This window comes from Macrosteles quadrilineatus, unplaced genomic scaffold, assembly GCF_028750875.1.
Source record: "Macrosteles quadrilineatus isolate MER2022 unplaced genomic scaffold, UCM_ALF_1.0 Scaffold_8__2_contigs__length_117827958, whole genome shotgun sequence".
Classification (NCBI taxonomy): domain Eukaryota; kingdom Metazoa; phylum Arthropoda; class Insecta; order Hemiptera; family Cicadellidae; genus Macrosteles; species Macrosteles quadrilineatus.
In genome coordinates, this window is record NW_026542601.1 from 66,646,660 (window position 1) to 66,674,632 (window position 27,973).

The window sequence follows — 27,973 nt, forward strand, 5'->3', positions numbered from 1 at the left end:
TTGATTCAGAAACATTTTTATTTTATTCAATGCCTGTAATTAATTATAATAGAGTTTATTACAATGAAACATTACTAGACACGTGTTAGATTAGTTATATTCTTAGCTATTACACTACTTATATTGATAACCAATTATATAGATAACATTTCAGTTTCAACATTAATGCCTTTCTTTTCAGTTTCAGCCATACAACCAGCAACTGACGAGGCAAAGTCTGTCACCGCAACAACAAAGCCAGATCCTGAACGACATCCAGCAGCACCGGTTCCAACTGACTGCGGCCCAGAGGCATCTCCAGAACCTCCAGTACGACCAGAATCATGGACAACAGGAGAGTCGCCCTCCGCCGATAGAACAGTCCCTGGGGCTCGGCCAACAACCGTTCCTCACGAACGCTCAGTATCTTGCTCAGCTGCGTCAGCAGCAGCAGCATCTGCAGCCGCCGACTCAGCAACAACGACAACCACACTACACACCTCAGCAAGTGATTCAACAAAGAGTACCTCAAGCTACATCATCAAATCCTCAAGTAGCGTTCCCTCAACAGGTTCCTCAAGCGTTCAACAATCCTCACCAACAAAATGTTCCTTCTCTACCTAATTTCTCCCAGTTACCGTCAAATACCAATTCAAACTTAAGAACTCAATTTCAGCAGGAGTACAACAGGCTGCTTGCCTCGCAGCAGTTCACGAACCAACTGAATAACCAAGGTCTCAACGAAGAGATTCCAGTGTTTTTCAATCAACAAGATGTTCAACCACAACAGACGTATAAGTTTGAACCTGCGCCACCGACGATACCCACGAAGAGTTTTAAGTTCGAGCCTGCTCCTGAAAAGCCTACTTATAAGTTTGAGTCTGCGCCAAAACAGACTTACAAGTTCGAGCCAGCTCCGCCTAAGCCGGTGCAGACAAAACCGACTTATAAATTTGAACCTGCTCCGACAAAACCACCATACAGGTTTGAGACACAGCCGCCGACGTTCCTACCGACTCAACCTACCACAAGGCATACGACATACAATTACTTGAAAAAGAAAAAGGCTGCCTTGACAACTACTACGACACCCCCTACAACCACAACCTACGGGATACCTTACAGGCTGAGGCATAAATACAAATCCACAACAGAGAGCCCCAAACCACAAGTGTCGATTAGACCGACTCAGCTTCTTATCAAACCTGACCGTCAAAAACTGTTTCAGCAGCTTTTAGAAGTGCAACAAAGCAAATTACAAACATCGACTACACCAGCCCCTAAACAAACGCCAAAACAAAATGTGATTGAGTTTGATAGTGAAGACGCACTGCAAAAGCACATCCAACAACAACTTCAGAAACAAGGGCTTTTGGATGAAATCAAAGGCACCATCCCAGCAACATCTGATCAGATCGATGCTTTGCCCAATCTTGACTTCTTGTCCAACTCAAATTCCTCATCACCAATCTTTCTACCCAACGGGCAAAATATCAAGATCATTCAAGTACCAAGTAAAATCGATCCCAATTCGAAGAAACCGACACCAAAAATAAAAACGATCGTTATCAACCAACCAACCACCACTACCACTACCACCACGGTTAGACCACCAGAACTTCTACTGAAGGAGTTGACCAGAGGCTTGCCCAGAGATTTCGAAATAATAAGACAAAACCAAGACGGTGGCTTAGAAGAGCTCGGTAGTGTACCACAAACGTTACCACAGAAAAAAGTTACCTTCGTTATCCTAGAAGAACAACCAGATGGATCACTCAAGGTTCAAGGGGTGAGGGGAAATGAAAACGGTGTGAATGAAAAGGGCGAAGAAGTAGACTCTATAATTAAAAAGATCGAAAAGGGAGAAATTAAACTACCGAAATCCACAAAGGCGGAACACGACCATCAAACGTATTCAAATTCCTTAGCAAATGCCACTCCGGAAGAATCAGTTGAATCTCCATCTTACGTGAAGCATTCTGGAAAGCCAGTTCCAAGCACTAAGTACAACGGGTTTCAACCAACACCAGCCCCCAACTATTTCGAGTCATCCACAAAACCAACTTACAGTACAAACTTCGCTGTGACAAAAACCACTAGTCAACCATTTGTCCAATCGTCAAGATCTTCTAACTCAGTTTCTTCAACGTCAAACACGTCACCCAACACATACACAGGACCCTTCCTGTACAATCCCTCCTCAGTACAACAACCGGTGAGTCCCCAATATCACACCTCAACTTCCAGATCTCCTTCAAAGACTCCTTCCTTCTTGCCAACCGTGCCTTCAGATATCGCTGAAGGATCGTACCCCACCAACTCCGTAGTTCCTACTCAACCAACCACAGCTCCTCCTCCTTTGGTGTCTACAACTTCTCAGTACAGTCAAGTGAACTTCTCACCTCAAGACAATTTCGATGATCCTTTCTACAAGCAGATCTTCCAGCAGAACACAGTGTACCAACCTAACAACCAGTTCGGACAGACATTGGCTGACGCTTACCAACCTGACGTCATCAATCAACAGGTGGACCTGACGTTGACTACTACAGAGCCTGTGCCCATTCAGCAGGTAGTTGTACTTATTTTGATGTCTTACAAAGATGAAGTTTATTTTAATATCGAGTGAGTGCACCAGTGAACGGTTGTTTCTTATAAAAAACATCATAGGCTATTTATATAAGCTTTTTGTTTTGCCTAGTTACATCGTTGGCCTAGTCTATCAAAAACGGCTGTCTTTGGAGCCCGATTGGAATCTACCTTGTCACTGGTTCAAAAAAGAGTCAATTATCCTTTTTAAACTCAAACAAAATTAACTATAGCAAACGGTTCATTTTCAAGCTTGTCACTCTAGTGACTCGTACGAACAAGGTCGGTTGTATTACTACGGTTCTTAGATTATTCTAGGAAACTGTCTGCCTTATGTCGCTATATGTCATTCAAAGTAAATGTTAAAGTACGATTAATTTTTCTCATTTAAAGATCAAAATCCTAACCGGCAAACATTTAAAACAGTTGGGCATTTACTGAACTTTGGGTACAGCCAGTGAATAACTGTTTCGGTCATTAATTAGTTTTTGGATAAACTTTATTTCAAAGTTTTGAAACGATTTTTTCTTATGGACTAAGTGCTAGAAATTACAGTACTATAATCTTTGACTATTGTTAATTCAGTTTCCAATGGCAGCGAATGGTATAATTTAGTTTTTATTAACATGTGGTTTATACGATTATTATGAATAGGTATGAAAATGTAATTTAAAAAAAAAATAGAAACATTATAATTGTGACCTAGGTTTTGATCTCTCACGTTTTTTATAATAATCATAGTCATTGTTATGTTTTGTACCCAGGTAAACCAAGAGGCCTTGCCCATATTGACGACAGAGAAGACATCGTTGGTGGACGTGCTGCGGAACCAAGGTCTCTACGCCATGTCTAAGTTCCTGAGGCAATCTGGGCTTGACTCTATACTGAACTCTACAGGTAATCAAATACTGTTGCTATTTATAGAACAGTGTTGGCCAGGTTTGGTTTGCCACGGTATCAAAACTTGTATTATCAGCTGTAATCATTTATCTTAATCTCGAGATCTCGAACATTTTAAAAACTGCACTACAATTCTTGCGATTGACTTACTCAGGCTCATCCCTGAAGAATGCAACTAAAGCGTAGAACCTTCAATGTTTGAACTTCACTTTATCGGTCGCCAATTTCTACACATATTCCCAGGTGTTGATTGTTATATTCCGTTGACACACAAAATTTATGCGGCTGGAGAGGAAGCAATTCCATCTCCTCTACCTCACCCTAACTTTGAAACAACAAGCTCAGCTGATATGTATATTAAGCTAAAAAAGTGTTGGGGAATCATAGGAACCATCCCCTTAAACCGCCTAAATTTTGTGAACAGGGTATGATAGATTTTTTTTCAACGATCCCATTAATATTCCCTTCCAAACGCTAGATAAATTCAAACTGATGATCTTTTACAAGGAGGGTTTCATACCATGGTGACATGTTTTCTTAGGCTACGTATTTTTGTAAGGTTTTGTGACTTCAACGACAGAATGTAGGAAATCTTTGATAGGCTTATCAAATAGGTACTCGAATTCTAAAATTAAAATAGTTTGCAATTAATATTTTATATACTTGCCAATACTTGCTTTGTTACCAGTGGTAAAATTGCATAATATTAAATTATTTCTTAACAATTGACTTTTTCATCAGCTATTAGTGTATGTAACCTTTCGAAGTGATGATAATAGCTCGTAACAATTGACCGTAACAGTAGTATAGTTTGCTTTTCATAAACAATTAACTTACTATTCCTTTTTAAGACAAATGTGTGTACATCAAAAGGAAATATTCATATTTAATAAAACTTCCTAAGCAAATTAATTTAATTCGGAACTCGTTGAAGTCATTATTATTGAATTACTTCTCTTATCACATGTCATCATAATAATATGAATATCATTTTATATTAACCTTGATAACCTCTTGAACTCACAGGTCATCATTCAAACTTTGGCTTAACCTTAAGTAGTTGGTTTTTATTGTGACTTAATTCATGATTGTTTTTCATAAAAACGATTGTAACATTTTATTAGGCCTAATTATATTCTTTGCAATAGCTATTAAAACAGTTATTAAACATTTAATATAAGCCCATATAATACAGTTGTAAATCTTTAACGGTATCTATCTATATATATAATACGTGAAGCCGTATTTTGTTAACGCAACTCCTCCCTTATTTGTGGACCAATTTTAACGTTTAAGGTGTCAAAAGATTCGTCTCAATATGTAGTTTTGCAATAAGGTTTTAGAACTTTAAAATGTCTACTCTTAAGGGCGCGAGACCCTCTCAAAGGTCGGGGTTTCCCCATAAGAAATACATAGAACAAATTTAAAAACAAAAAACAGCTGTTTATAAGAAGAAACCTTTTAGCTTTTTGGGAGTAAATATTGATGTTTAAATATTCAGTAGGTTAAGACCAAATTAAACAGTTAATCAGTTTTGTTGGAAGAACGGAAAATGCCTCAAGTTCAAAGAAGAAATATTGAAAACGGGAGGAGACAATTATTAATAATAAGATATCTTATGCGTATGAGGAGAGAAGAAAAAGAGAGGTCTGATCTAACAGATACCCATCTAGATACACATTCACTTGGTGAGATGAATAATATTTGCCAGTTCTGCTATGCAACTTACTTTGGAAGTGAAAAAATATATTAAGCACATAGTGTTGTCACTGTGGTAAAGTATACTTGCCTAATGTCAGGTCAAATGAATGCATGCGAGAAATGTTTACTTCTGACACTGACAGATCTCAAAACATTTAGTACAAACAATAATAATGCCTTGACTATGATAAGTTCAAGTAGTAAGGTTATACAAAATCTTGGCGGACCTTAAGTTTTTATTGTAAACTTTTGTATTACTCGCTCTACTTTAATTTAGGAAAAAAAACAAATGGATTGTTTACTTCTCGGTTATGTTGCCAGTTCCTCGGACAAACGTATACAAAGTTTTTGACTGAATTTTAGTGGCAATATTAGACATAAGTGAAGGAATTAGTGTTTATGTATTTAACGATCGATTAGTTACAGTCAAGTTTATTTTTATGATTCAGGAGAGGCAAATAATATACGCTGTTCAAAAAGAGAAAATTAAAATTCCTATCCAAATCTTATAGCTACAAGAGTTATCCAACCTATTTCATGGTGTTGCTGCTTTAGCCTATTCAACGCAGATTATGGCTTTCCAGTTGATAACCCAGAGTTTGTGGGTAAAAAATGGAGCACATTAAATGGTTGATATCACTCCACTTTTCAGGATTCTCTACGAAGAAAATTCGTTTAATTAGGAGGATGTCTCGAATCAAAGAAATAAAATGACCCAACTTAAATAAACACAGGTTATAATTAAGGCAACAGTTTTCTTCAATTCTTAATGCTGGAAAAACTTTGTTGCAACATGTTAACTCGAATTGAAGCAGATCGTTTAGCATTCATTATAAGTTATCAATTAAAACTGAGAGCAGAAATAATGTAGGTAGACCTTGACGACGCAAACAGTGATATTTAAAATTAGTTTCTAACAAGTGTTTAAACAACTCTGAGATGTAACTAGAATTACTTGAATTTAAGCATGACGTTTTCCTCGGCGTCATGTTTCATAATATGCGGCTCATTGAGCCGCACGGGTTCTCTAGTATTAAACTAATTGGCAAATGGAAAATTCGTACAGAATCCCATGGCGGGATTTTTTTGAGTTCGCATATTTCTTTTTTTCTAATACCACAATAAATAAAACATATCAATCTTTTGCAAATATTATTTAAAAATATTTTTTATTCAAATCTTGATAATTTAAATATTCCCAAACGCTTATCTTATTTGTTAAAACAATGAAGTCCAAACAATGATTCCTAAGAGAAGGATTTGAAGGCTATTTTACTTTCAAACAAAAAGTTCATGCCCCGGGTGAGGATCGAACTCACGACCTTAAGATTATGAGACTTACGCGCTGCCTACTGCGCTACCGAGGCTGAGGGTCGAGTCGTTAGCAGCCCTTATTGGCCCAAAAACTAATAATTAAAGGTAAAGGTAAATAGTAAAGATACTTGAATGATATAGCATGCGGAATGTCAGGTTTAGGGTTTTTGTGCCCTAACTTAAAAGTTGATTTTATAGGTGCATACACTTATAATATTGCAGTATTAAGATGCACGTAAAGAAATAGTCCAGTCAATGAATGCTCAAAAGGGGGGTGTAGAGGACATGGAGAGGGGGAAATTTTTTTTCTGCGGGAATGTGTTCGGGGTAGTTAGGAGATAAAAATACCAAAAGTCCCCGCCCCTGGCCCTGCTGCTTCAGCGGGGGGAGGGGGGGAAAGACCCCATTTTTTAGTTTTTTACTTCTACACTGAAAACCGTGCATCGTACGGAAAAAATGTAAATTACAAAAAGAAAGATGATGAAATTTTCTACAAGAATGGTTATATTCATTTCTTCCGTATATGCATTGGTTTAAAAGATATTCTCAAAATAATATAAAAATTCTTAAATAAATCGATTTTTCACGCGTTTTTTGTCAAATAAGTTTATATAATCCATTAGCCTGTTGTTGTTTCACATCAATCAGGATAGAAAACATGTTTTTGAACACTAACCTATATAATATAATATATCAATCGTATATATTGTGTTAAACATAGTTTATATAAATTTAAATAAGTTATACATATTTGTCATGGAAACAAGTAATTTTGGCATAATTATTACATTAAAGTTAAAAAGATTGTGTTTGTAGCTATTTTTGTCCAGGTTTATTTATAACAATTACCGAAACCAAGACTTAATATTATTGTTCATGGTCTGGCTCACTTGGGACGAGAGGGTCCGACTTCTGTCCCAAAAACTGGTGCCATCTGGAACTGAAAACCACCATCTAGGACATTTCCATCATTATATTCTTGTTTAGATTAGACTCAATATTGGCTATCAAAGTGAGAATTCGGCGTAGGCCTGTATATTCTTCATCTTCCTCATTCATCAGAATGGGCATTTCATGTAAAAAGATCCCTTAGCAGTTCTGGCATAACGGAGAACACTTATTGGACATTTTCTTGCATGCACAAATTGCACATCTGGTACTGTTATAATCTTGAGTGCATTTGCAAAAAAACTGGGATTAACTGTTCCTGGTTACTATAATTTTGGTGTCTCTTTTCAAATTAATATCTTACTGACTAGAGGCGATCCCTTGGGGGGGGGGGGGTTCTGATTAGAAACTATCTTTGTATATGATATTGTATAGTTGAAATTTATTAATCCAGTGCAATTAGGTTAATGCACCCAAAATTGATAACAGGCTGAAAATTGGTGGAAATGTTCAAAACAATGTCCTGAGTGGCCCACACAAAGTCCCAAGAAATCCCAGTTGGGGAACGGCCGCCATTTTGGAATTTAGATTTCATGCTGTATCTTTTGAGGTAATTGTCCTAAAGACCTTATTTATGTCTCAAATTAAACGTTTTGGGCTCATGTATGAGGGTAATATATAATTAAAGAGTTTATTATGTTCTAAGCATAAATATTATTTATATTAACCTCAAAATATCTATAATAATGATATAGATACGGTTATGTCCCCCCTTTTATACGAATTGTGGATATTTATAGGCATGCAAGGTGGATGCGATACTCCCAGGTGTGGATTAACGTCTGCACGGGTGAGTACTACGACTATCCGCAGTACTTTCCTGATAATTAGACCAATTCCTAATTACCAAGGCAAAAATGTGGTTCGGATTCCACTATAAACTGTAGGTCCCTTAGTTGCTATTAGCTGTATGGGCTATTAATTAACAGCTGTGTCTAAGGAATAAGTAGGTCTTAGTCACTAACAAGACTACAAGATCGCGCCACTCATTCTACACTCATCTCCATTCACACTTGGCTTAAAATACCTACTTTGTATGGTTGCCATTCCATAGAACAGTATATATATTGAGTCTGATGAACAAGAATTGGATTATGGAGAGACCATGAACAATAGTATTAAGTCTTGGTTTCGGTAGTTCATATAAATAAACCTGGACAAATATAGCTACAAACATAATCTGTTTAATTTTTAATGTAATAATTATGCCAAAATTACTTGTTTCCATGACAAATATACATAATCTATTTAAATTTATGTAAACTATTTTTAACACAATATATACGATTGATATATTATATTATATAGGTTAGTGTTCAAAAACATGTTTTCTATCCTGATTGATGTGAAACAACAACAGGCTAATGGATTATATAAACTTATTTGACAAAAAACGCGTGAAAAATCGATTTATTTAAGAATGTTTATATTATTTTGAGAATATCTTTTAAACCAATGCATATACGGAAGAAATGAATATAACCATTCTTGTAGAGAATTTTATCATCTTTCTTTTTGTAATTTACATTTTTTCCGTACGATGCACGGTTTTCAGTGTAGAAGTAAAAAACTAAAAAATGGGGTCTTTCCCCCCCTCCCCCCGCTGAAGCAGCAGGGCCAGGGGCGGGGACTTTTGGTATTTTTATCTCCTAACTACCCCGAACACATTCCCGCAGAAAAAAAATTTCCCCCTCTCCATGTCCTCTACAATCCCTTTATTGACTGGACTAAAAATGATTTACGACTATGGCGTTGCAAGGAATGAAAATTTAAATATTGCGAAAGAAACAACGCCAAAAACAGATAGTTTTCTATAAAACATTACATAATCGCAATAGATATGAAACTATCGTCATTAAATTTGAAGAAATACATCTCTACTAAAGTTAACTAAGTATGGCTTTTAAAAATTTGAGATGGGTTGAAGAATAATGCTTGCTTGTAATAGCTTATTGAATTGTATTTTAACCCATGAGGACAATAATTATAGCTGTTGTTGTTGTTCGCAGGACCCTACACAGTGTTCGTCCCTACAGACAGAGCGTTCAGGGCGCTCCTGGTACAGCTGGGAGGTCCTGACAAAGCTGAGGAGAAGTTCCAGGAGAACCCGAGACTACTGAGTGGGGTAGGTGGCTGAAACTTGGCACTTATGCATGTTTTGTTACATAAATGAGTTAATCTGTGGTTAAGGTCATGTTCGTCGTTTCTTATTCTGTTGTTGATGTTAAAATTCCTCCTAAATCTTTCACCTGAACTGAAGTAAAAAGAATTGTTCAACCATAAAAATTACAGATAATTCACATGGTTAAAATACGAGTATAATACTAGTATAATTATTTGGAATAAGCAGTGAACTCCTTCTACAAACAGAAGACAGTTTTATAGAATGAGAGGGGAATAAAAGGAAAAGTCTATGCAAGCAGAGACCAAGTGGACCCGGAAGTGTAAAAACTATAATAATTGTGTGAAAACAGAGTTTTCAATTCTTCCTAGTATTTTGTACAACTTGTATTGTACGGACAAAACATAACAAATTAATTGAGCTTAAGGCTGTTATTAATTGAAAACTGCATAGTTTATTGGTTAATGAAATAAGGGTTTTAATAATTTTAAATGAACGCGTGCGAAAATTACATACGTTTGTTTACTTTTTTGTGTCGATTGTAAGTTTCTCTTCATTCATATGTTTTCATACCGAGCCATATATTTAGCGGTTGTCAAACAAAAGCAAGGGACGATCGACAAAGGAACGATTTGTTAAAAATAACTTGGCATTGAGCTACTCTACTCAACGCCGCCTCAACGTTTTGGTTTTTATTAGACACAGGAACAAAATTCTATTTTAAGCATAGTAATCCTTTCTAGTAAATATCTCCCGTTTAGTTTGTATTTTAACATGACGCTAAGTAGGTATAAACTGAGGTGTTAAATAAATTAAAATCTTACCTCAAAATCTGCGTATATGCCTACCTTACCTTACATTTGAAAATAATTATTTTCTGCACGCGATACAAATTAAAGTTTCCCAACACCAGATTGCCACCTTCTCAAGTTTCAGACTTCAAGGGAAACCAAGCAATTTCTATTTCAGTGACACATTGACCACTCATTATCAACTCCACAAACAAACGGCTGGAACAGTTTCTGTATGTGGAACAGTGAAACCAGTCGTTGCAACCGCTGCGAGGTACCTATTACCTAGATTACTGTTAATGACACATTGCTGCAATTGGAAGGAGCGGAACGTGTTTACAGTCCTCAGAAGCGAGGAGCGAGCTTGCGAAAACTGTCGAGATGGACTTTCAAATTAGTACGTAGTGTTCATCCGTGGATGACGTTTTGTCTTACGGAATATCTCCAGCGTAATCTAGATACTGTTGTACATTGTTTGAAAAGGAATGCTAAGGAAAATTCTGGATACAGCAAAGTAACAAATTATTAGTTTTCTTTAATTTTAAATTGTGTTTTGATTGCCTTAAAATGTTGACTAACGAGAGATAAAATATTCAAAGAATAGTACTGTCACTATTATTTAATCACTAGAACCCAAAGTGATTCTTTTAAAATTGGCTATTTCAACGACCGACGTTAAGCAGAAGGTTAGAAAATGAGCAAAAAATATGTTTCGACATAACACAGTATGACAAGTTGTACACTATTTAGGCCTAAATAGCTTGGTTTTTAATATTTTGAAGCACGCCAATTCACTGGAAGCAACAAATTCGATGGAGTTTATAATTCGATATCGATACAGTTGCAGTACATTCGATGAATAATTACAGCCAAGGTTTCGAAGTGAAAAATGTACATATGATGTGCTTGACTTCTGTCAATTGTTTTATAACCCTTGGGATGAATATAACAACTTTAGCCCAGCAACACGTGTTTTGAAAACACCCGGTTTAGCTTCAGTATAACTTATACAGTAGCATATCCCCTCACCAGGTCCTAAGGTCGGAAAATAAGCGAGGGTCGGAAAATACACTTTTCGACTGTGTGACGATGTATATTTTACGTCATCCTGCGCTATTCTTCAACGAAGAAAGTAATTTACAAAACAATGATTTAGTACATTAATTACCGCCAATCCCAATATTTCATTCATATATTTCTACTGAAATTCTTGTACTTTTCAGTTTAAATCTGTATGTAGAGAGAAGTGTAGATACAAATACAATAGCCGAAATACGACACTTTCCACACTAGTACCAAAAAGACACTTCCGCTCCTTGTGATGAACAACTATTTTAATTATACTGTGTGAATAACCTTCAAATCGTAACAAAATTAGACCACATAATTTGAGGTTATACAAATTTGAGATCAATGTTTATATAGTCTGTTTGAGACATACAACTTAAAATAACCTGTGAATATCCGCGTTTTCGTAATCCACTAATTAAATCACTTAATTACTCACCTCTCAACTCATTTGGAAGCAATCATACCATCGCCTTCCTCGACTCTTCCAACACAAAATCAGGAACACCTTCTTATGTTGTTTTATTTTTGTCATTTATGTGTGTTTCAAATAGTAAACAACATTAATAAACAAATTTTGATGATAGCAAACAGAAACATTCACCATATGATTTTTTTTTGCTCCCTATTTGTAATTACTCGGAAATTATGATTTTTCGGACGATTTGAAGAACTAAAAACTGCTGTTTTCCGGACAGTATGATTGAAAATATTAAAAAAACGAATACGTTGATTGACCCGTTAAATGGAACTATTTTCTTTGCCCGAGTTAGTGAACTAATTTTAAAGTCATTAACATCAACAGCTGATTCTTTAGATCCGCACCGCATGTATTGAAAACAGTAAATTTTGCATCACAACGAAAATACAATAATTGTTTATTTAAATCAGATGAGTATCTTGGCTGGTAGTAATTACGCTAATCTCTCTGGACCGTATGCAGTAACCGAGTTGAAGCAGGTTATCGTTCTGGTATGCAGTAATTAGATTGCAATGTTGCTGGCATATGTAAATATATGCAAGCATGCACAAACGTGCATAAGCATGCACACACGCACACGCGAGCGTATTGTATCAAACCGCACCTGTGGTGAAGCAAATGATTCCAATGAACGGACTTCATTGAGCGGTGTTGAATCAAATAGCGTAATTTCAGATTATGTTGAAATGGCTTGATTTGTTTTGTTGTTGAGACTGTGTTGAAAGTCTTAATCAACTTATATTTTTGAGATTGAATACCAACACAACCTGTCCAGCTGAACTTCTATAGACGTTTTAATGGAGGTCCTTTCAGGGCCCTTATCACGTGATTTTATGAATTTACACGGTTTAAACGGCTTGAAAGAGTCGTGGAACTTAATGCTAGATGAACATGTCACAAAAAACATTTTGATAAGTTTTAAAATTTACCTTTAAATTTAGCGACGGGTTTTTTTAACTTACGAGGTTTTAGTTGATTTTTTCTCTACTTATTAAATCTATTAGATAACCGATACAGTAGGCCCAGTAGATTGGAATAATACAAAAAACTATTTCACATGTACAATCAAACGAACCAATGAAAATCCATTCAATTTTTTCCTTATAATCACGATGTAATCTTGGTATATTATGATGGTTCCCGATTAATTAACTAAAAAATAATACTTTTTTAATAGTTATGTTATAAGCCAAACAATATACAGACTGTCCCAAAAGTCCCGGGCCGGTTTAATATTTTCTAAACGACAACAGATAAATCAATAAGATTTGGTACATCAACACCACACCTAAAAAACTACTTTCTTATGGAAATATAAATTTTCTGTCACATCATGGGGACGTCCCGCAAGGAGTCAGAAGGAAATCTTAAATAGAAGCATAGGTTGACATGTACATCAAATTAAAGGTCTTTACTAGCAGAATATAATGCTGCAAATTTGAACTCAAACGGACAACCAAGTCAAGAATGACAGTGGTTCAAAGATTCATTTAATTTGCATTTGGGGGCACAGCCCTAGGAATCGGAAAAAAATTTTTAACGTAAGCATAGGTCGATATGCACATCAAATTAAAGGTCTTCACTAGTAGATTACAATGCCGTAAATTCAAGCTCAAAAGAACGCCTGAGTAAAAAATGGCAGTCGTTCAAAGATTCAAAATGGCAGATTCAAGAAATCTTTGAACGGCCGCCATTTTGTAACGGGTGATCCTTTCGAGGCGCGGTTTCCGGCATTGAACTCTGCTAGCTAAGCCCTTTAAACTGATGTGCATATTGACCTATGCTCCTATTTAAGATTTCCTTCTGACTCCTCCTGGGACGTCCCCATGATATGACAGAAAATTGATAGTTCCTTAAAAAAGTAGATTTTTAAGTGTAGTGTTGATGTGCAAAATCTTATTGATTTATCTGTTGTCGTTTAGAAAATATTCAACCGTTCCGGGACTTTTGGGACGGTCTGTATATACTATATACGTATTAGTTTCTTGAAAGTGTTAGGACATCGGGTGCTGTAAGATGACTACTCATCCGCAATTTGTGTATGCTTGAGTGCTCTATATAAGTCTATTTAAAAATGTTACTTTATGTCATGGTGTTAATTTCAGTGTACGATTGCCTGGTTGAAAACCAGAAGAAAATAGTAGTTCATCAATATTCGTTTTGCAATAATTTTTTTATTGGTAAGAACACTAGTAATATATAAATAGCAGTCAGTCACCTAAGTTAATTGGGCAAGCTAACTTGAATACATAAATAGCCATCAGCTGATCCAAAATGACGACAAATACTAGGAAATGTGTTTAATCCACGGCGATCGTTGAGCGAAAACATAGAACTGGCCCCAGTACGTGCATCTGACCGGCTTCAAACTATTTTACACTATAATATTCTATCTGATGTACAAGATCAGATTCACGTCCTTTTTATCCCGCAGGATCAGCATCTGATTCAACTACTTTCTCCTTCGCACGTTCTCTGCTAATGTACAACCAACACTGAGATGACGCTCAGCTGATTGTTTCCGGACCAGTTGAACAAAGTGTAACCGAATTAGTGCGATTGGTTTACTAGTGATTGTGTTCGCTCCGAGATTGGTTTCATTTGGTTTACATAACCTGATAGGGTATTTGCATTCGAGTGAATAGATTCGTTTCGTAGGACAATGGGTAGTTCGTCCATAGGTAATAGCCTACAGCATGGATAAAACATATTCCATTAGCAGATTTCTCATCCTTATGGAACAGCTGAAGCCAATTTTTATAGTTCTGTTAGTTTAGCCAAAGACAAAAAGAATTAAATATATACCGTCGCTGCGGTTACCATTGGTTCTGGCACACACCGCTGGGAGCACCATGTAATTACGGCGTTTAGCGCTACCAAAAGTCAATGGCACTACGTAACTGCACGGTGCTCCCAGCGGTGTGCGCCAGAACCTATGGTAATTGCAACTCCGCTGACAGTCTATATTTAATGCTTTTTGTCTATGGTTTAGCACTCTGTAGAGGTCGTGTTTTGTATACGATTTGTTTCTTGTTGTTTCAGTCATTTAAAACCTCGTTTACCAAATATAACGATCAAATTATAAAAACTGATTCGTTTCCTAGTCATATCATAACCAAACAGTAAAACAGAAATCATTTAATTAGCCCCAAAATAATAGAAACAAAATTTCGTCGACACTAGCGATCAGTGTCAGCGGACATGAACTAGACACGATAAACGAGCTTCAAAATTTACTATGGGGTGAGAACTCTAATTGTTGTGTTGGTCTATGCTTACAGTATCACCTGTTTGAATTGGTTTGAATTTATGTTTTCGTTAGTTTGATGTACAGTCGGGATACACCTGAAATAAAATAAAGAATTTCGATTACGGTGAATGGAACTTGTACTGAGAATCATCAAATCTGACTTATATCTCTTGAGGGTGTTAGTTCTAGGCTTTTAAAAGACACAGCTGAACTCAAAAACGAAAACGAGTAGTCAACAACGAGCACTACTGTTGTCGATGGCAAACAGCCAGTAACAAAGCTACACGAGGCGTCTTACCACTCATGCTTCGCCCATTTTCAGGTTAAAAAACGGAGCATTGGGTTTCTTGATCAATCTAATGATAATGATAAACTCCACCTAATTCAGTGCTACAGTAATAAATGCACTCAATCAGAACTGTGCGCAAACGACAAAAAACAATTAAGCACATACCATACCCTTAATTATATCATGTAGGTAGTGTTTATTTTTGTTGCAAAATTACTATGCAATCCAAACTTTTTTGTTTCTTACTGTTCACGATTGCAGCACTTAACACTTCAAATCCATCACAATCTTGTCTTAAAACGAATGACGATCGAGAACCAGTATGATTAAGCGTTTTGACCTCCCACCTCCCACGGCGCCGGCGAAAGTAAAGAAAAGTGACCAAATTACCATCTGACCCTTGACCCTTCCATGAAAGGACTGACCAGTGACGGACGAACATACAAGAAGTTACGTCATCACGTCATACTTCCGTTTCCGTAATGAGAGGTCTTGCAAAAAGTGGCTTCCAGACATGTTTGTTAAGGTAGACTACAACAGCTGGGTTGTTGTATCTACCCACTGAGCTATAATCTATATCAATGTATCTACCAAGTAGTTTTAGTTTGGAACAGAAATTGGTAAAAATAAATCAGCTGATTCAGTAAAAGTTGGGATAGGTTAGGCATTAGTATGGTTATTTATGTTTAGTTCCAGGAGACCGAGCTTTGCTCGGATTGAATTAACCATTACATTTATTAGATACGTTATTTAGCTAAATTAAAGATATTTATCATGCACGGTAATCGATGTGAACCATTTTTTGATTATACAAAGAACACTAAATACAACATTATAAATACATAGATTTGCAATAAAAATTACCTGTTGCAGCTGCTTTATTAACTGCAGCTACAAAAAGGTACTGACTTGAAAGCTTGGTTACCAAAATGGCGGAGAAACAACGAAAATGTTTGTCTATTTACATCTTCGTTTCTGTTTTTGATTGGTGCTTACCATCTAGTAAAAGTGTTACAATGTCTAGAACATGTTAAAACAAATCTTGATTTTAGTTGTGATCACCAAGCCTACACATCGACATGTTGATATTAAAATGATTCTTTGTTAAATAAAATGTGATTGGAGCTAGCATGTCGCCTAATTTATGCAAAGAGTGAAGTAAGAAACACGAATAGTTTATACAATTAAAAAGTCGGAACCGTGAATTGAAATACGATTACAATAAAATGTGAATCTACGTCCAAATACTGTAAAAAGTAGTCTCATATTTGTTTAAAAAATATGTTTGAAAATTAAAACTTGTATACATATTTTGGAAAAAAGATTAAGGGTGGCTTGGATTCAAAGGACTTATTATAATCCTGGAACAGTAGGCTACAACTTCTGAAAATAATGGTCAAACTTCTTTTACACACCAATATAACAGAATTATTTTTTTAATTCTCAAATAATTTTCTTTACAAATCTTAGTGTGAATATGTATGATCTTTGACTATTAATACAACAACGGTATGATACAAACAAGTTTAGATAACACCAGTCAAGAACGCCACTAAAATGCAATCAAATGCATCATCCGCATTCCTATTGGAGTATGCTTGTGCAAGTAAAATGATCGTTTGTAGAAAGCTACGTGTCTAGTGGTAGAATTTCTTGTTCCTTCTGCCTTTTGACCCTTGTTGATTATCTTCCTGGACAGTAGTGTGACCTAACACCTAGGCAGAACCCGTAACGGGGGGGGGGGAGCAAGCGTTGAGAGGGGGGTCCGAAGAGCCAACAACACTTTGAGTTAATTGTTTACAAAAAAAATCTTTAGATATTTCTGCGACGCAAATGTAATAAATACACGCACCCAGCGATACGACCCAAAGAGAGTGAAAACTCCTTATTTTGCACCAACAAACAAACTACAATATCAACTGCAAGAGATTCAATCAGCGAAGGAATGCAGGATAACATTCGTAACAGGGTGACGATGCAGATGTGTGGAAATAGTTGATATAACAATCCTGCGCTCGGAAACGGTCTAACACGCAGGACCATGTCCGTGTGTATACCGGTATTTGTGTGAGTAATCACAAAAACATACGCACATTGAATGTTGTATCAGTGATGGCGAGGTAATACTCTGGTTATATCATTTTCTTTTGGACACAGGAAATGGACTAGGCGTTGCATTTTAAAAACTGAAACGGGTAATATTGTGATGTCGGAGTGGAAAAAAATACTTAAATTTTGTATAGTTCAACAGTGGAGGTTTAAAAGCAATAACTTACCAAGTTGTATCCATAATTGAATGCAGTCTATCCTGATAATTATACCAATTCGAAAATTACCAGCCAAAAATATGGTTCGGATTGCACTATCCCTTGTCATTAGCTGTATGGGCTTCTAATTAACAGCTGTGTCTAAAGAGTCTGTCGGCCTTAGTCACTAACAAGACTACAAGATCGCGCCATTCATCCTACACTCATCCCCATTCATACTGCACTTGGCTTAAAATACCTTCTTTTGTATGGTCGCCATTTCAAAGTAAAGTATTAAAGCATTCATTCTTATAACCACTCGGGTAGTTTTTTTCAAAAGTCTTAAGACACAAGAATTGTAAGTGCTGATTATTATGAACGACCTAATTAAATATCGGAGTATTTTATCGTTGGCACACCATAAAAGAATGTAAATGAAACCATTAACATTTGAACTTTCTACAAAATAATTCCCAATATTGTGAAATTATCAAAAGTTTATAGACTTTTTAGCAAGCTAATTTCAAATCCTGTCAAGTAACTGAAATAACGCGAACGCTTTTTATAAACCAATTAAATTATACCACGGACATTGAACAAGATCCGATAGTTGTCTAATTATGTCGATGTAGTTGGCCGTATCAGTGAATGTGAATGACAATAAGGCTATCAGTCCTATTGTGTGTGAGTTGTGGACGTTAGACAAGCTCATTAATTCACACAAGTGACAAACGAAGGCAAGTCTTGTGAGAAGTGACGGAGAAAGTAACTGTTGACCAGAGGCAGTGATGAGTGTGGCCTGGGCACCGCTGAACTATGAACCTTGCAACTCTGATGATAACAAAGACACTGGTTATCCTCCAATTTTTGGAGTGCTTTTGAGAATTAAGGTACAGAACAGAGGAAACACTCAATGGTAAACTTAGGTGGTGTCTAGCACTACTGATGGTGTCAATGGCAAAGTCCAACACTGCCCCCTCGCCCTCATGTACTACAACGCTTACGGTGGAGGAACACCCGCGCTGTGCACTGTGCAATAGGAATTTCCGCACAGTTCTCGCTGTTTGGGCTCTTCCTTGCTTGTCATTAGTATATTCCCAACTAACATATAGAGTTGAAAGAGTACCATAAAGCCTGTTTATTCTGTACTTTACAACTCTGTGGAGTAGCCAAAGATTACACAGTATTTAAAATGAAATGTCTAAACAAATTGTTGATTTCAGTTGCTCCTGCACCACGTTATCCCAGGAGCTTTCCCTCTGGAGTCACTCCAGGATGAGATGACCGGAGTCAGTCTGGCTGGAACTCAGCTGAGAGTCAACTCTTACACTACTCAGGACGAGCAATGGAACAACGTCAAGGTATCAAGTCCTGTATTTCACCACGGATTACTAGAAATTCACAATACCACCCCAAGTAGCAAAATAAGTCAAAGATTCATTAGAAGAAAAGCATCGTAATCCTTTTGAAACTAATATTCTTTTTCTTTTAGTTCAAATTATTCAATCCAAGTATAAGAAATTGCTTACCTCTTTTACATAAGCAATGATGACAGTAGTTATACATATCCTTCAGTTCAGAACAACTCTTTACAATGTTTAATTGTTTTCATTTACCGTTGAAACAAAATTGCTATCAATCTCAATAATATTCATCCACAGGTAATATTTGGTTTTTCAAAAAATCTTCATCACTGTAACCGTTCAAGCCTCAAAAATTATTCATAGATTTATTTATTCATATTTTAATCACAATAATTGGTCATGATCGTATGAAAAAAATCTAAATTCATATCAAATGAGTTTGTGGTGGACACACAAGCACTAGGATAAACTACTTAAGAGTTGTACATCGGTCAAGACTGACACTGGATTTGAACCCTCATATCTACCTTCAATGCTGTCTCTCTATCCTGGGCCAAAGAGACACCTTCTTAGACTGCTCTGCCATCAATCAGATCTAACAGTCTAGAGCTCTAACAACACTGGTAAATCCAAAGTAGTACTGTACTTCTAAACATAAATACTGATGAATGTAGCAGATATTACAGATATAGCCTCCACCCTCTTCTATTGAGTTTACTCACACAGTTTGAAACGGTTTTGTTTTGTTACTCTTAAACGAGGTGGCTTGGCGATTCAAAGGTTTAACAACCATTGTATTGTAGGTGGTGACCATCAACGGCGCTGTAGTCCTCCAAGACAAGAAAGACATGGTGATTCCCCAGGGAGTGGCTCATGCTGTGGACCGGGTTATGTTCCCTCTTCCTGTGGGAGATATTGTCCAGACATTGCAGTCCGACCGGGAGAACAGGTTCACAAGGTTCCTTCAACTCATCCAGGACACTGGCCTGTCTTCCACTCTAACAGGTGGGGAGTGCTTACAGGGTTGTAAGTGTGTAGAAAATGTGTATAATCGTAATACAATATTACAATAATTAAATAAAAGCGAACATAGTCGAAATGAACCACAACGAACAGGGCATGCTGATGTCAGTTACTCCAGTTGAACTTTTTAACCAAACATAGAACTTATTACAAACTATAGCACCTTTTAAGTCAAATTATTTACCAATCAATAACTAAGAATGCATTTATAACAATAATAAACTCCTGTGTGGAGCTCTTTAAACCATGTTCTAATAAAAAACAAAGTAGGCAATCGCTGGTCCATATGGCATGTGTTCTTCATCCAAATGTCAATGTTGTACTATAGTAATGTGAGTGTAAAAGAAGTCTTAATAATCCTGGAGTTTAATTTTGTAAAGGGCATAGTGTTTAGCTAAGTTTAATGAGAATAAGGGGACATAGGAAAACACAACAGAATCTGGATTCATCACAAATTTAAATTTTAGTCTTAAAGGCTAATTTATTGATAGAGTAGGTGGAAAAGTCTTTAGAACATAACTTACTTTAATCAGTCCATGTATTCAAATTTAACAAATTATTACTAGTAAATCATTCGTAAACACTCAACCTTACCTCAACCAGACCTATCTTTACAAAACAATACCATAGACTAAGAACTAAGGGAGTATGTTATATCTATGACAATACTTTCTCAAAAATCACTTTCTACCAAGAGTTGCAACACAAATAAATCTAACTCCACCTCTGCTTTCAGGAAGCAAGATACTGACGGTGTTTGCGCCAGTGGACGCTGCGTTTACAGAATCTGATCTAAAACGGTTAGAAGAGAACCGAGCGCAAGCTAGAGCGCTGGTGTTGCGCCACGTGACGACAGGCTCACTGTACACCGCTGGTATGACGTACTACCAGCAGAGGGAGTCACTCGATAAACAGAAACAACTCACTGTGCTCAAAGATCAAGGTTAGCAAAAAAATTACTGGTAAAATTTATTTTAACTTGCTTTATTTTCCCATAAAAACCCCACCAAATAAAAAAAATCTGATTTTAGGAAATAACCAGTTTAGTGTGTTATGCTCCTTATAATTCTAAACAAAATAGTGCAACACCCCATCGCTGTAACATTACGATTCAAAGATTATATCAACTTTTGTGAGTTTCTATATAAAATATCATAGTTACTCCCACCCAACCGCTTACACATGCCTATGATAAAGGTTGTTGACAAGAAGCTTATGGGAGAAAGTATGTCAGATTGCTGATACCGTTTATTTATTGAGTTCTCAAAAGCTTCATCAGTATTTTATCATTGAACAATATGTTTAAGCTATTAAACTGTGTTACGGTCTTCACAATCGGGAAAATAGTTCTATAGTTCGGCCGCTTAGAAAGCGACCTCCTCTAGCATTCGTTTAGCATTAGTGCGCAGGTCACTTTCTAAGCGGCCAAACTATAGTTTAGAGATACATTCGTCTAACAATGTTTTATTTTCCAGGTCGGATCAAAGTAAATGCAGCCAATGTGATATCCAGGAACATTCCCTCTACCAACGGTGTCATACATGCCATAGACTCTCTGTTATAACAACTTCTTCTTTTCTCTCTGCCATGTACATGTGTAAATACCTAATGTTATTTTATTAGTTAATAAATACCATTTTTATAAACTGGTTCATTATTTAGCCTATGAAATGCTTTTAATCCACCAAATCTATGTATTTAGAATATACCTCCGTCGTGTAACTGTCATCCAAACAGGTTGATATGGGAACATTGTTACCACTTTAACAAATGAGACAGACAATAGGACTGGTCAGAGAAAATCTTAGGAGTATAGGTCTATATGAGGAGAACACATTATCCATCAAGTGTGATGCTGCTGAGAAGGTCATCTTTGACTATGAGGAGCTCAAAGAGGTTAGGAGGGAAACCTTGCTCTATTTGAGGAAGGAATCATCTACACAGGATGAGCAAATTGAGAAGCTTACATTCACTTCCAATGAGTTAGGGATGCTCATCATGTCAAGGACGCCAAATGAGCGAGGGTCAAATCAACAATTTTATTCTTTGAATTTTTCCTCTGGCAAAATCAGCTGACAAATTTCAAAGGTTTAAAAATATAATTTGGCATTCTCGGCTCTAGCTGATTCCTTTCTGGCCTAAGGAGACAAATAGAGCTAGTCTCACATTAATGGCGGACGTTTTTGCCGCAGTTAGACAAAAAATACTTTTAGTAACCCATAGATCTAAAACATCAGGAAAGGTTAAATAAAAACAAACACAAGTTAGTTTTGAGATGTAATTTGTCAAATGAAAGACACATTACAATTTGTACAGAGTACACCAGACAACGAACGCTACTCAAGAGATGTGTCCCACAGTGTAGTGAAAACATACGATTGGTCTTTGGGATCACAGAACTGAACTTACCATCTTCGACTCTAAACTAAACTAGAACAACTGTAGAAGAGATCTAGGTCATAAGTAGTTTTCTAATCAAATGTCTACAGTGCTACAGTAAAAAGTCAAAAGACTGATAGTAAATGCAATTTTAAGCGTGTTTGTTCAAGTAAACATCCAGATTTAGAGATGAAAATAAAAAAGTAAATGCAACAATAAGATATAACTGATATGCGAACATAAGTACAGTACTACAAAAGTTAAGTACACATTGCAAAAAATCATGTTAAAATGTATAAACACATTAAAAGAAATTTTATTATTTAAATTGTCTATTTATCTGGATATTTACAGATCACAAAACACTAATATAAATAACTATACTAAATAAATCTGTATAAGAATATCAGATTTGTAAATATTTAAAGAATAAAATGCTGTTTTACTAAAATTCCGACAGTAAATCTTGAGTCAAAAAACTACAGATGAACAGTGATACGTTTACAAAAAATGGTCGTAAATAGGTTAGAATCACACAATCATTAGGCCTAAATAAGCGAGGGAAGCAAGGTGGATTCTAATTTAAAATTCATAATTGTAAAAAAACTCACTTCATTTATTGCTTGACAGTTTGAATATTCAATTGACGATAAGAGTTGACGATCGACACATCTCTTTCAGGGGACCACATTACAACCTACGACCTTACCCTACACACTTTCCTATACGTAAATTTGGCAAGGAGCTGCAACTCTAACAAAATAAATACTGCTGGAACTAAAACTGGAGATTTATCTGGAAATGAGTGGTGGAAGTTTAGTGTCTTCGCTTCATAAGCAAAACTTTTTGAACACAATTATTTTATTGAAATAAACTTGGCATTAAGGTGTATGAAAGAGTTTGATGGGTTAAAACTTTCCCTACCAAGATCCAATTTTTTTTATTTGTGAGTATTGTGAGTCTTAGTAGTGAAAGCTTTAAACAAATAGATAACAAGTTTGAAAAAGGCTGAACCTTTTAAGGAATGAGGATTCTTGTGTGGATAGCAAGCTTACCTACATTGGAAAGAAACAAACCGGCACAAGAAACACAGAACACTGGCCACCATCAGGCGTGAAGAAGAACCTTTCTTCATCTCATACCTTTCTCAGTTGAGAACCCTGCCAGTGACAGTGAAATATTCTAATTTTTTGTCTATAGTATAAGGGTTTGTGTTTCTTGTGCCAATTTGGACTCTTCTCCATTCAGGTAAGTGCCATTCTGACAAAAAATCTATAACACCAAAGGTCTTGTGCCCTATATTATAAAGAATTAACTTAATAATTGGTTGCATGTTGCATCGCTCACAAAAGAATTGAAGACTAAGATTTGCTGAGCATTAAAACCAATAGAAGCATTTTCACAGCCTACATGATTACATCACCTACATGTGAGTCAAACTCAGTTTTGTTGTTATGTACATAGAATATAAAATATATCAAAACGTAACGGAGCCATGTTAGTATGCCTGAGTTGAGCGAATATTGAATATGGGTGAATATCGATTGGCACATGTTAAATCTCACTATTAGGTGCTGATTTTGGAGTAGTGACTGTTTCAAGTGAAAATTTCTTCCAAGCTTTTTACATTGCAAGTAATACTGATATGGGTGGTTTCCATACAATGCAGTGCCAATATGAAAACAATGAAAGTGGAAAGACATGTTTTTAAACAAAACATTTTACAACGGTTTCTCTTAGGTGCAAAGTTTAAGAGATAAATGCAAAGGCACAAACAAATTATAAAAATGGATACCAGAATAGTTTTGCCAATAGCCTAAGTGCCTTTAAGTGCTTAAAGTGTTTTTAAAATTGGCCAAAAATTCAAATGTATACCTTTTAAATTTTTAGATTCAATAAACAATGTATTTTACACATTTTCTGGTTAAGATATGCTATGAAGTATATTTAGGTAACACAACTAGGCAAATAAATATTAAACCTATTAAAACTCAAATGTTATATTAAATCAAAATTATAAACCATTGATGTTAACCAATCTGATGTCTTAAAGTTTTGTTTGATTGGCACTGCATATAGAACACTATGTAGCATAGACTTAGATGTATAGTCAGTGAATATAGCAGCAGAGCCCACGATAAAACTTTACGTTAATAATGCACCTTAAATTGACTAGTCGAAAGAAAAATCATCGCGCATATTGCACTGCTAAATCTCATTCTTTTCCCAAATCTCACTATATTAGAAACCTCTACAAAGTCATTTAACAAAATTATACAGAGAATTGTAAATTTAGACTTAAAACTTAATTTATCCAACTAACAGCGACTTGAGAATAAAAGACAGTTAAGAACATTTTCCATGCACAATTAAGAGCTACCTAAATTAGTGGTTTTCACACAAATCTAACGGCTACAACTAGTCTAACCTAATATTCTATTTGGCTAAACATTTCAATATTTTTGTTTGGCGTTTCTCTAACAATAGTTTGAAACATTTGCAGTTCATGCGTTCGGAGTTTTGAATTCAAAACTGATTGGAAATTAACATTAAAAAATGAAAAGTAAATTATACATCGACACTTAATTCTTAGTTTTATATTTAAATATATTTGAAGTTTTATTTTCAATATTTAGAGTACAGTATAACATTTAAATTTATTTGGTTATTAAACAGGGTTGGACAAATTATTTCAAATCTACTTTTTATTGTTTGAAAAACATCTACAGAATTGAATTTTCTATTTAACTAAAGAAGAAAACAGTTTTTTTAAGGTTATCTAATTGTGCCCTTCTTTACAAGTATATATTTAAATTCTTTGCAGGCTTTAATTTATTAGTACCTATTTTTAACAGTATTTTGGAAGTGTGTGATTAATATTTATATTAAACAAACTTATGGTTTTCATTTAACCTTGAAATTTAACGCACTATGACAATCTTTCTTTAAAAAACTATAGATGGAGGATAAATTATTTAAAATATGTTATGATTATATTCAACTAATATTTAAAAAAAATGCTCCATAAATTATCTTCATTTATAAAATATTTACTAGAATTAATTAAAAAAAGATATTTTTTTTCAACAAATTAAGATCAAAATAACTTTAACCGACTTACAATAAAACTATTTAAAAATTTAACATTTTGTTATTAGAACTATGATAAAATACATTTTTACAGAACAAACAATTAACAGAAATATAAATCTTTTAAAATTATTATTTTTAACACTCAATGAATAATTTATATTAATTTAAATAACAACAATAATATTATAAAACATTTTTTTAATAAGCAAAACTAATATTACATATCCCTTTGTATTCAACTGTTTTACCCTTTCAATGAAAGATTGATTAAAATTTTTGTGCACATCTTTTTTCAAATTTGTTTGAATATAGTAACAAACAAAGGAAGAAAAGGGAGAGAGAAGAAATGGAAAATATGATATAAAAACGACCCTTCATTCTCAATAATAGCATTGAATCTAAATTCTACTTTGCCTAACATATTTTGTTATCACATTAATTCAAAAAGACAAATTTGTTATGGGAAGAGGAATAATTAAGTACTACTATTGTTTTATTTATATCGTATGTATGTAAGTTTATATAAACAACACAACCCTCAATTTGAGCGAAACTAGCTCTCTTCACTCTACCTTTAAATGTTGTATTTCTAATTTCACTATTACATGAACAGGTCAACCAATTTCCAACATCCGATATTTTTAATACTGTAGTTCTAGATAGAAGATTATTAAAATTATAGATTTAACTTTAATTCTTAAATGAACAATCTCATCACTTTTCAATTAGTAAACAGATTTCAAATTTAAAGTTATTAAGAATTGTGAAGGATTTCATCCCCCTCCCCCAGGGAGAGAAAAGTCATAGATAATAATGAAAGTTTCATTAGAAAAAAACTACAGTACTTGATTAAGGGAGCCAAACTCTATCAACAATATCAATACTGAAAAGAGCTTATTACTGTTTTTATCTGTGTATAAAACTTTTTTTGTCTACTTAAAAATTAAATTAGCCAATTTGAAAATACCAACTGAATTTTTAAGGTAGTTACTGATGATATTAGGAGAAATAAAAAAGAATATTTGAAAGAGCAATTGTTATAACAGATTCTACTTACATCTAAGGAACTAACGTTAAATTCTGTAATGCCACAGATTAACAAGAACCCTGTACAATATTTACAAAGAAAATATACAGTAACAATACTCGTACACATTGGATTTTTTTGTATATTAAATTTAGAAGCAAGTCATGACAAAAAAAAGTTAGTTTAAGTTTACTTTCTTTTACCAAATGCGTTGATCCACTAAAAAACTTTAATGTTTTTCCGGAAAAATTTAAATTAGTTAGACATTTTTAATCTAGTAAAAATTCATAAAGGGGAAGTAAGAAGGGGTTTTTTTTTTAATAATGGCCATTAGGAAATCCTACCAACTAAAACAACAAAATAAACTGATTGAAAATCAGCAGCCACGATAATCTAGCCATAAGTTATTCATAATTGAATGAATCAAAATAAATGAGAAAATACAAAAAAATCCAATGGTGCATAAACTAGCTATAAAATCAACACTATTAAAATTTCACTATACATATTCTAAAACTTCTTGAACACTTAACTATGCATTACTCCATTGGAGAACAATCAATGTTACGACTAACAATACTAAAAACAGGAAGCTAAAACGTGGAATCATTTCTTACTTGTTACAACCACAGTTGGATCTACAATAAAATGCTTATGTGAAATAAATGTATACAATGTTAGAAATTAAATAGATACATTTTGATTGAATTCTATTTTCGTTAAATCCCTGTGTTTATAAAATTGAACACATTCTGTTTCTGGAATAAAATACGAGAGCGTTTCAAAATCAGATGAGTAATATAGTTTCAAAGTACAAAGAATAAATTAAGTACCTACATAGTTGTCATATTGCACTTCTTTATAACTAAGAAAAGTAAAAAAGTTTAAAACGCTTAAAATTAACGTGACAATCTAACATTAAAGCTATTATTGATCTAAACAATATTTACATTAATTGCCCTTACGTATTTTTGAACAAAGAAGTATAAATGCACAGGCAATTATCTGGTAAAAGGCAAAAATGATCTGAGTATTTTCAAACATTATAGCTTTTAGTCGTCAGTATATTATTATCATTAGTTATACAATCAAATTCATGACTTGAGTACTATCATTTTTACAAATCTATATGTGTTAGGCCAAATACAGGACTTTTGATAGCATTTAGGACTTTAAAAAAATTAAATTTTTTACCACTTTTTGGCAGTTGAAGTGCTTTAAATTTACCATAAGACAATGCAATTATGTTGCTTTACCTTTAACTTAAGCCTGAGGAAATGTAGCTATTGCCCGTGCAGCATATTCTAGTTGTTTAAACTTTTTCCACGGCCACTTCTTTCTCTTTGGAATGGGACTTGTCTTGTTCAGAGGTCGATTCAGGATGTTCCTGAAACAGGTTGGTGTAGTAT

At 34.9% G+C, this 27,973-nt stretch overlaps 2 protein-coding genes and 1 non-coding gene across 6 annotated transcripts in view; 1 reads left to right on the forward strand and 2 right to left on the reverse strand.

Annotated features, from left to right (window-relative positions):
- Positions 1-21,693, forward strand: part of LOC129001299 (uncharacterized) — a 47,264-nt gene extending 25,571 nt beyond the window's left edge. Inside the window, exons 2-8 of one of the 2 annotated variants that reach the window (XM_054428550.1) lie at positions 182-2,554; positions 3,333-3,465; positions 9,441-9,556; positions 18,902-19,039; positions 19,846-20,047; positions 20,802-21,008; positions 21,541-21,693. In XM_054428550.1, coding sequence (XP_054284525.1) covers positions 182-2,554; positions 3,333-3,465; positions 9,441-9,556; positions 18,902-19,039; positions 19,846-20,047; positions 20,802-21,008; positions 21,541-21,629 — 3,258 coding nt within the window. In that variant the 3' untranslated portion in view covers positions 21,630-21,693. The remainder of the gene's footprint in view (positions 1-181; positions 2,555-3,332; positions 3,466-9,440; positions 9,557-18,901; positions 19,040-19,845; positions 20,048-20,801; positions 21,009-21,540) is intronic. The other variant, XM_054428551.1, reaches the window with a different exon arrangement.
- Positions 6,464-6,536, reverse strand: Trnam-cau (transfer RNA methionine (anticodon CAU)). Its single transcript has one exon. It is a non-coding gene; the product is annotated as a tRNA-Met (tRNA).
- Positions 21,694-22,329: 636 nt separating the features above from the next.
- The window catches only part of LOC128999698 (sodium/hydrogen exchanger 9B2-like), a 56,670-nt gene continuing 51,026 nt past the window's right edge, over positions 22,330-27,973 (reverse strand). For all 3 annotated transcript variants that reach the window (XM_054426326.1, XM_054426327.1, XM_054426328.1), the window contains exon 12: positions 22,330-27,951. In XM_054426326.1, coding sequence (XP_054282301.1) covers positions 27,877-27,951 — 75 coding nt within the window. In that variant the 3' untranslated portion in view covers positions 22,330-27,876. The remainder of the gene's footprint in view (positions 27,952-27,973) is intronic.